This window comes from Pinus tabuliformis, chromosome 8 (assembly GCF_031772625.1).
Source record: "Pinus tabuliformis cultivar Carrire ecotype Pingquan chromosome 8, CPIR1, whole genome shotgun sequence".
Lineage (NCBI taxonomy): Eukaryota > Viridiplantae > Streptophyta > Pinopsida > Pinales > Pinaceae > Pinus > Pinus tabuliformis.
In genome coordinates this window covers 1689785850-1689796818 of record NC_142294.1, presented here as the reverse complement: position 1 = coordinate 1689796818, position 10969 = coordinate 1689785850, and the positions used below count along the sequence as shown (strand labels likewise).

The window sequence follows — 10969 nt, the reverse complement described above, 5'->3', positions numbered from 1 at the left end:
GGGGGTTTTAATACAATATTTAAGACAATATTTGAGTCAATTGTCTTAACTTAAGACAAAAAGAAACTTGTGTATTGTCTTAAGTATTGAATTTGTCTCTATAAAGACAATATAGAACACATATTATTATTGTCTCTATAAAGACAAGAATTATTGTCTATTAAGAGAGAATTTGATTTGTCTCTCTAGAGACAATTTCGTTTGTCTCTCTAGAGACAACTTCATTTGTGTCTCTTTAGAGACAATTGCATTTTTGTCTTTTTAGAAACAATAGCTGAGATTAAAAACATATTGTCTCTATAGAGACAATATGTGCATAATTCAAATTATTGTCTCTCTAGAGACAATATAAAATACTATTTAAAAATAAATAAATGTCCATAATTCAAACTATTGTCTCTGTAGAGACAATATAAAAAATTATTAAAAAAAAATAAATGTCCATAATTGTCTCTCTAGAGACAATATAAAAAATTATTTAAAAATAAATAAATGTCCATAAATTATTTAAAAATAAATAAATGTCCATAATTGTCTCTTTAGAGACAATATAAAAGATTATTTAAAAAAAATAAATGTCCATAATTGTCTCTCTACAGACAATATAAAAAATTATCTAAAAAAAATAAATGTCCATAATTCAAAATATTGTCTCTCTAGAGACAATATAAAAAATTATTTAAAAAAAAATAAATAAAATCATTTTGAATGTTCTTTCAAAGTAGTTTCACATTCAAAGTTCACAAATAGTACTCATGTATGAGAGAAACCACCACAGAAATTGTTGTCTGATAGAAACCAACGCATATGGGTTATTACTAGCAATTGTCCCAAAAGGTACAAAGAGAGGCCGATAGGATTATTAAATTGGAATTGTTGAATTTTTCTAGAAGAGTTAATTGGTTTGTGAAAATTATGGGGAGTGTTATGGACAAAACAAGTAGTAGAATTAGCATTGAGAAAAATATAATATTCATAGATTGGAGTTTACTTTTGAATAAAATATAATTAATTACATTAATATTAGGGTCTCTAGGGTCATCCTAGATAAGAGTGCATTCATCTTAGAAGCTCCAGAGTTTAGGGGAACCCTATTTATCTAACCCAAGAATATCAGTCCTAAATACTGGGGAGATTAGAGCTAAGAAGAAGTCTAGAGATTCCATTAACAAGATTTGTGAAGCCTTTGGCCTAACACTATTGTGGGGGAGTAAATAAATATAAAATAAAACTTTGTTTCTATGATTGGAAAAGTATGTAAACCATTTAGATAACATGTAAAAATGTTCATACTGTGGATTCTCCGATCACTGAATCAAAAAACATGTAAAGTAATTGCAAATGTGAAATGAAGAAAAGAAAACAAAAAAATATCATAGAATACAATAGAAATATCATAGATTAAGGAAAAAAAGTGAGATATAAAATGTAAGCTACAAAATATTATTTTCCATGTGGAGGAAATACAAAATCAATGCTTCTTCATTATCAAATAAATATTTCAAAATACCTTCTTATTTAGACTAAGATCATGAACATACCATGAACATACCTTGTAATTATACATAGCATTAAAATAAACAAAGAAAATGCATAGTTGGGCTTTATCAAATATTAACCATAAATAACCATAAAGGGTTCGATTTGAATTCAGTATATAGTTTTCTCATAGACCCGAAGTGTATATATATAAACATAAAGAGTTTATATAATCTGACCATGCAAGACTAACCACATACAGAGAAATGCAAATACAACAAACCCAAATAAAGCTATAACAAAACAATATTTATAAATAAATAAACATAGTTCCAAGTGGTGAGATGAATAATTATAGTGAACCAACTGATGCTAGAAACATACAATTATGGTTCTTAAGGTATTATGGCAAAAATTGCATAAAGCTGGCCAGTGCAAAGACCTCTTGAATGCATCTAAACCCTGAGCTTGGAATCCTAAAGTGGTCTCGACCATCAAGTTTAAGAACCTGTACAATTTTATAGAAAATAAAACGTTTGTAAGAACTTGCAAATGGCATAGTTGAGATGAAAAGATTGTGTATAATTTGTCTAGAACAAGGGGGTCTCATAGGATACCCGTGTTCATAACACACCTGCAAACAAAAATATACGCAAACATCAATTAGGGTATATGAGAAGGCCTTCGAAAAAATTATTATGAGCACTATAATGAGTTGAGACAAAGAAAGTAAGAGTTATACATGTTCATATAGCACGAAGACAAAGACACAGAACCCTGTTCCAAATGAAATTATATATATATATATATATATATATATATATATATATATATATATATATATATATATATATATATATATATAAGCGGTGAGTGTTGCCGACAAAGAAATCCCTCTGTGCAAAGAGAAAACTAGAACTCAAACAAAATTTGCCCGGCGGGAGTCAAACGAAACCACATACGCCTTGAAGTTAGAGGCATTATTTATAGAAAACCAGTCTAGGGCTTCCCCTTTGAAACCCTAACCAAATATATAATTAGAGGCAAAAGTAATGATGGAAAATGAATTATCACTGGAAAGAAGAATAATAAAATAGCCGAGAACCACAGTTGACAAAAGAATATTCGAGTAATTTAGACCAGAGAGTAATTACCTTGACATGTGCACTAGCAAGTTCCCTGTGGGTGAATTCGAATGAAAAACTAAGTTGAACGATACAGAATTAAGCACTAAGCAGGAAGGTCCAACGATTTTTCCCCATCAATAAAAAAATTGCAGTACCATTTTCTCCATAGTCTCCTAGCTGTTCAATGGGATGATCTTCTTCTGACCATAAGTAGGAATCCAATATCTCATCATCTGTTAAACAATCAGAACAACACGCACAGCGAGCATGGCTCAGAGAAAGCAAACCACGAGGAACGAAGCCTCATATTCATTTAACTAGAACAACCCAAGCCCTCTCGGGGATAACTTCACCAGAACCCAAAACTGGGCCACCTATCCACGAGGTTTGGCAAGCGGTAGACACAAATGAGGTGTAATAACTTGTAAACGAGGTCCAGATCCCATTCCTACAAATAAAAGCAAGTGGAATTTCATCATGCCAGTGGAAGCCAAGATGGTTATCCGCTCACCACTCCGTCCAATGCCATCTGCAACCTAGACAGAAGGAGTGGGGGTACCTGCGTGTGAGAAAAACACTGTGGTTAAAGAATTGTAAAATCGTGTATATGATGGATCTATCTGCAAATAAAAGGATTATAAATCGATGAACTAGGAAAGCAAACTGTCAAATAATTACACGGTCGATAAATTCTCGTGGTGGGATTAGGTTCCGAAACCTCGCGCACATGTTCTCTGCAACCAAACCATAGATCTGAGGCTGTCAAGCCCTCAACTAAGGCAGGAGGCAGATTAACTTCTAGGTCCTCCCGCGGAAGAATGGGACTACAACCCGGTGCCAAGAGTAGTGTAAGTCGGCAAGCATCCATGGCAGCCATAGGATCGCCTCTCTCGTCTCGTAGCCGTTGATACATGAAGGATCCTGAGGCGGCCGCTGGAGACTACCCATGCCACGTACCGAGGGTGGGACAGACAAGTTAATGCTCAATTAATGTTAACCCAAATCAATGTGTATCAAACAACACAAAAACCACAACATTGCTAATTTCATAGCCCTGGGGGATTACACGAATCATCGGGTGGAGATCGTGTCAATTGCTAATAGGTTCAAGTCATGGAGAACTGCGTGGGAATCATCGCACTCTTGTCCAACCGGTTGGGTAGTTTTACACTTATAGGACTTGTTTCATGCAAGTTTTAAAGTGAGCCATTATGTGAGCGTACAGAAGAATAGGAATTGCAAACCTGTCAACCGTATAGAGAATAACTCATGTGTTGACAATTATGTACACATGATACAAGACTGTCAACCTTATAAAGCACGTCTATGTGTTGGTAATTATATAGCTATAATAATGATTATTTTCTTATTCCAATACTGTAATTTTGCAATAAAATATATAATTTGTTTTGGATAAACTTTATTAGGTTTTCTATCTCAAAAAGGTAAAGTGATAAAAATCGAACTCTTTCTAACATTTCCAAGGGTTCCAAACTTATGGCAAAAGCATAATTTGAAAAACACTTGAAAATTTATAAATACTTTAAATTACTTACTCGTTAGGGAGGATAACAAATATCATAAAGTGTAAAAAATAAAATATTCCATTGTAAATCAATTCCAATAAGTTATAGATGTGTGTATATGTATATATATAAAAAAAAAATTACAGCGGGATATATGACATGAGCTTAACATGGCCACCCATATATAAATGCAATGTCGAGCTAGCATATTTAATTACTGTCAAATTTTCAACAACATGCCATCTTATAAAGCTTTAATATCTACTTCAAATGAGAGTCAGAAGTTTGGAATTAAGATGTCACCTTAGCTTTGATAAGCATTCCATCTCCCAGTTTTACTATAGTTAAAGAAGATCTGTAGAGTGTTGAATGGAAACGACTTTAGATTTAGACAATGCGAATCTTTATGCAGAAATCAATCGAGAGCCCAATTAAAGAAATGACGATACCTTTATGTGTTCGACAAACAAAATACCCACAAGAATACCCAGGCAGGCTTGATAGCCACAATTATCGACTATGTAAACCAATTTCAGAGTTAAAATAAATCCTCAAACATAGCTAGAATTTTCAGAGAAAGTTTTAACAAGCCATAATATATTACAAGCAACAATCATCGCAACTAGAATTTCCCCAACAGTACACAACGAAAGGCACTTGAGCATTCTTGAAATATTTGAAGAGTACAAAAAGTTCTTGTGCAAAATGTGCAAGAGTATATAACGGAAAAAACTATCTTAGCATATAAAAATAGCTTTGTAATGGAGTTGAACTAAGATAGCTTAGCCAACTCCACCGATGAAAACATATGCACAGTACCCAAATCACATATAGAGAGATGCGATAATGCTATTCTAAGCCCCAAATACAAATCAGAATTAAATGTCGGAACTCAAGAGAAAACTCCAATGATACAAAACTAATTGAATCCGCCAATCCCTAAATATGCAAAAGCATCTTAACAAAGCTATTCAAAAGCATCATCATCGTCATCTGGAAGGGGTTGGGCCACAGCTTCTACAAGTTTTGCCTCGTACGTGACAACATAAACTATTGTAAGCCAAAGTTTCAATCTTTTAGAAATGGAACAAATTATTTCAATAAAAGTTAACAAAAAATAATAAGAAATTAGCATTCTACTTACTTTTGTTGGGTCGCAAGGTGTATCTGAACCTCAGGAGGAGCAAGAGCAGGTGACTCCAAAAAATGAAGGTTTGGATCCCTATAAAAATAACCCATTATAGAATCAATGCAATTTTTTTAATATAACATTCATATTAGGGAGCATCAGAAACTAGATTAAAGGCTCACCCTGAGAGCTTCCGTGCCAAGTACAGGAATGGCTTCTCAAAGTTGTAGTTACTTTTTGCAAATATCTCATAGTACTGAAGATTCTTCTTTCTATGAAAAGTAACTTTCTTAGCTTTCACTTGCCTATTCTTCACATCAACCTTGTTTCCACAAAGAGCAATAGGAATGTTCTCACACACCCTAAAATTCACAAAGATATTTAGTTAATTGGTTCAAGCAGTTGTGCCACCACACAATTAAGGAACCTTCATTTCTACTTAGAGATCCAACCCCTCTGTAAAAGAGATACCTGCAAAGATATTTGTGCCACGTTGGGACATTATTGTAAGTCAATCGTGTAGTAACATCAAACATGACAACTTCACATTGCCCATGAATACTACAACGAACAAAATCCCAATCAGTAAATAAGAAGGAAACAAATAAATGCTTAGGTAGACCCGAAATTAGACTAGTGAATGGAATTAACTCAAGATCAACGTTACTTAGTAATGACTTTGCCGCAAATTGTATCGACCCTAATATAAGGTAGAGATTATTGCAGGTTGTGTTAAGATGTGGTAGAGCATTTCCTTTGTAATAAGGAAGGCCAGAAAGCGGAGTGGTGCAGCTGGAGACCCGCTCTGTGGACATTATCTAAGCCAAATGGAACACCCAAAAAGGAAAATTGGGTTTGGAATAGAATGGGACAGCAGGCTGGTAGGATTATTATCTTGTCCAAGTTTTAACTCTTTCCAGCATACAAGTATTAATAACCTGGAAGCAATCAGGAATTAATTCAAAGGAACACTGTAATTGAGGGGCAGGGTTCGGACCCTCTCAACGAGGGAGGTTGTAAGCTTAGGGGATAAGAACCTCTTCACTCAATTACATAAAACATCATATAAACTGTATAGGAATGTGCAACTAAACCAAACAAAAAACGTGACATAGATAAAAGCTGTGCAATACTATGAAATCATCAAACAAAAACGAGTACAAATTCCTATACAGAAAGGCCGCGGTCCGGTAACCTTTAAACAAGCACAAACGAGGAAAAAATATTATGTCATTAAGAGCAGTATACCCTCACAATAAATTATAGTCTAGTAAACAAGGAGCCTAATATGTTGTGAACAAAATAAGAACAGGTGTGTGTTAAAATATATATAAAGTTACAATTGTCCGAGCAGAGGAATTGCAGTCGGACAACCAAATTCAACAGTCTAAAATTACATTTGTCATGTCCATGGTAATTGGAGCCTGGAGGGAACAAATAACCCTCCCCACCCTGGTTCAATAAAAAATAAAGGTGACCTAGAGGGTTATCCTCCTCTAAACACAAGAAAAACTCTAAAGCAAAACAGACATAGCCACAGCCAATAGGATTCCCCATACCTGGAACTTAGAACAGAACGGGGGTGGGGTTTTCCTTAGTCTTTAGGCCGTGTGAGGAATGGGTGCCTAATCTATACAAGGAGCAACCCGAATATCACATGTTAGACAACAATAGAAGTAATGCAAACCACAGTAAAACAAAAACTCAAGGAATTTATCCTCATGCTTGCCAATAAACTTACCACTAAAGAAAACTTCAGCCAACGAATGAACATCACTCGTTCCAGTGCTGTAGGAGGACCCCGTTGCCGGATAAACCCACAAACACATGATTCATGAGCATAATCGAGAAGTCTATCAGTAAATCGAAAAGAACGCATAGCCAAAAGCTTACAAAAGGAACAAGACATTGTACGGTTATCTACCTGAAGGCTTTGGAAATGAATCCTCCAGTATTTGAACAGGCTCTGCGAGCTAGGGTCTCCAAGATGAAACACATGGACTTAACTAGAGCAAAGCCATAGAGAAAGTTCCCAAAAAAATGTTCCCATCACCCAAGGCAAGTGTTAGTTTAGGCAACAGGCCGCGGAGACGATCTGCCACCATTGGATTACGAAGTGTTCCCTCCACCGTTGATGCAGCGCGAAAATACTAGACAGCCTACCAGCCTCATACAGTACGAAGCAGAGGAGGAGATAATTCTCACAGTAATGTATAAGGGGTGCCACGTGATGGCTAAAGGGAAAACATAAAGTTACCCCCAGAACTATTGTCACGTGGTTAACATGTGTCCAAACCATATTACAGAGATTTTTATTAAAGTTAAAAAGCAGTACACCAATCCCTTAAACCATACCTGTATGACAATTGACGTGCATAAAGTGACATAAGGTAAATGAATCATAGGAAATTGTAAATATAATTCCAAAGGGTAATCCCGGGTATGTAAAACCTTATGTTTCTTGAGAAATGGGGTTATGACAGTACATCATGAGATTGTGGTCTTAACCGGATGTTTGGCGAGGCCAGGGGCTCGTTTTCCTCGTAACCACTTTAGAGGCCAGAAAAGAAATCCAAACACCTTGACTGTAGGTTTTCCAAAAGCCAATGCGGATAAGGAAACGTCAAAATTAAATGCTTTATCCTACTTCTATATGATATTTTCTTGGGGAGCTTACACTTTCATAATAAATTTTATTGCAATACATGTTTTGGTATGTATCGTCACTCATTGTTCAGGTTGTGGTGTTGGGGAATTACATAATTCATATTGTGCTAACTAAGATTTTATACGTGGAAATAATCCTTATACCCTCTCTTGGAGTGTTGTGTTTATTACATTAGCGAAAACATTGGTTGCATTAGTGGCAAATATTCACTTATGAAGGAAAATCTAGTTAATCCTCCTCCATATGCTTAAAGCAATCAACATTGAACATTGTTGCATCCTCAAGATCGATGAAACCTCAGAAGCATAATATGCATGATGTTTATGCTAATACAAGCCCCAAAATGTGATTTAGTCAATGTCCAGAGTACTTCCAAAAGCTGAATCAAAACCACGTCAAAAATCCCATGAAAAGCTTGAATAAAATTTGACAAAATTTTCAAATGAATTTGGTGTCTAAAACTCCTAAGCCTGTAAGTAAATCGAGTTAGCTCCATAAATTAAAAAAACAAATCAATTTTGAAGCTATAAATAAACTTTAAAACCCTCTTAGCCTCCTCAAAATATATTTTGAATCAAGCTTAGGCCCAAAATCCAAACAAAATATTAGATGGGTCTTAATAGAATCTCATTTTAAAATATAGGTTGATACTTCAAACCCTAGCCATTTGTGTGAAGGAGGAAATGGCTAAAGATGAATTCAATTTTCTTAAAATATGGCTTAAATCTACCTGCAACAAATAGATTAGATGATTGAATTTGAAATCACAGCCTTTCCTCTTTAGATATGTAAAGCGAAACAAAATATATGACGACCCATGGTGTTCCACAATTTTTTAGGGGTGACAAGGTTTTAATGTTGAGATAAAGGAGTCCTCCCCATGATACTCTCATGCCAAATGTTGATATGCTCATTATTTATTGGAAATAAAGTTAGTTAATATTAAGGAGGGAAAACAACATTGATAATCCTCTAGACTTGTGAACCTTTTCTAACTTTTATGACCTGATCAAGGAAATGATGTCACACTCCTAGATTCTTCTTATGAATGACTCGATTCCACCAATCATACATACTTGAAATAAGCTATCAAAACAATTTATATTCCATTTCTAGATAAGGGATTCTACCATGATGATATACATGAAAGTTGATAAGGGCCAACCCTAAAAAAGTCCTAACACAAAAAAATGCATATAGAACCCATTGCATAAAGGATAAACCAACAAATTGTTGATACATGTGGATATCCAAGCAATGAATCCTGTATTAAACCCAAATTTCTAAAGGAACCCAAACATGAAGCTATGCTTGACACAATTAAAGACATTTTCCATATCCAACTTAAGGATCATCTAGGTTTCCTCATTATTCATACTAAAGGGGATAACTTCATGTATAAGGATGATATTTTCCATAATTTGTCTCTTCCTCACAAAATCACCTCGGGATTCTAAGATAATCTTAGGGAGTATACTTTTTGATATATTAGCAATGATTTTAGACACAAATGGATTATTTTCATGCATAATATTTGTACTCAAGATATCTTGGCTCCTAGTTTCAATATATAGGGTGGCATAGGGGTTATATGCTACTTCTTTGATCTTTTCATTTGGACTTAGTGTCTCTCCTTCATTGGTGCTGATTTCCTTGAGTTTCTTTTTCTTCAATCATTAAAGAAGGAGTGACTTATTCCTACTCCATGAGAATTTGATTTCCCCATAGTTTATATTTGAGGTAGTTGATCTCTTTACTCACTAATTGATATGAACCAACCAACCACCAATGAACCAACCACCCACTTGCTCTAAATTGAAGAAACAAGGTGAAGAAGGAGGGATCTTAGAGCTAAAAATTATTGAAATGAATAAAAAAGAAAAGTACCATAACCATATTGTTTAATCATATAAAAAGTGATTTTTTAGTGATCTAATCCAACATAAGATATAATGAAGTCACATACTCATGTGTCTATATGTCATGTCTTGAATCTATTGTATACCTATTAAAGGTGGCCATACTGATGTAAAATGATGTCATAAGTATCCACAAGATTCTTAGAACTAGTGGTATAGTGTTTGGCAATGAATGAATAAGCAAGAAAAGGGGGAAAGTATCTAACAAATATGGTTAGAGTACGCTCAAAATCCCCATCCTTGAATGAAATGGTGGTTTACATAGGGCTCATGAGAGAATATGGGATGGAGGGTAGATTGGCATGGTCAAAAAATGAGAGAAGGGTTTTATCTACTAAATGAATATGGGATGTAGGTTATGTCTAAGTTCAGGGAGGCTTTTAGCTTCTTTGACAAGGATGGAGGTGGATGTATCACAACAAAGGAGCTCAAGACAATAATGCATTGTTTGGGTCAAAACCCCAATGTATATTGGAAGTGGTCCAAATGTTTTATATTCAATAATCCAGTCTTGAATACAATCAACCACAAAAGAGTAGTTATAATATGCTTCTAAATGCAACATATTAAATACACCATTCCAAAATGATTTTTCTGAGGAGAATCAAAGAAATAGATGAGTCTGGCTATCCATCGCCTCCATACATAGTAAACAACAACCAGGCCCACTCTGTCCTTTACGACACATTGTCTCATGCCAAGATGAAGTGAAAAATATACACTTACTGATATTCTTAAGAAGAGCGAAAATATGAAGCCAATATATAGAGATTCTCTGAAGGACTGCTTGAACTAGAGTCAACTTACCTCCTAGGGAGAGCCACCTCTCTGCCCATGATAAAAGTTTACAGTGGATTTTCTCTGTGTAAACTCCAATCCTTAATTCCATAACAATTAGGTTGGAGCATAAATCTAAGATTTTCAAAATCTATATCCAATGCAGTGGAGATAACACCAAAATTATGATAAATATCCAGTACTAATGCATCATCTCGGTAAGCAGAAATCATATGAGATTTATTATTATTCATAAGGAGTGTAGATAATGATCAAAAGAGGTCAATCTACCAAATAGTAACACATCATCGACAAATATCAAAGGAGTAGCTGTGACTTGTCTA

The 10969-nt window shown here is 34.8% G+C and overlaps 1 protein-coding gene across 1 annotated transcript in view; it reads right to left on the bottom strand.

The window, feature by feature from the left end:
* Positions 1–4979: 4979 nt before the first annotated feature.
* The window catches only part of LOC149242738 (GTP-binding nuclear protein Ran1A-like), a 48139-nt gene continuing 42149 nt past the window's right edge, over positions 4980–10969 (bottom strand). The window contains exons 2-5 of the mRNA XM_089370981.1: positions 5733–5822; positions 5444–5623; positions 5277–5354; positions 4980–5169 (exon numbers count right to left, since the gene is read on the bottom strand). Coding sequence (XP_089227107.1) covers positions 5100–5169; positions 5277–5354; positions 5444–5623; positions 5733–5822 — 418 coding nt within the window. The 3' untranslated portion in view covers positions 4980–5099. The remainder of the gene's footprint in view (positions 5170–5276; positions 5355–5443; positions 5624–5732; positions 5823–10969) is intronic.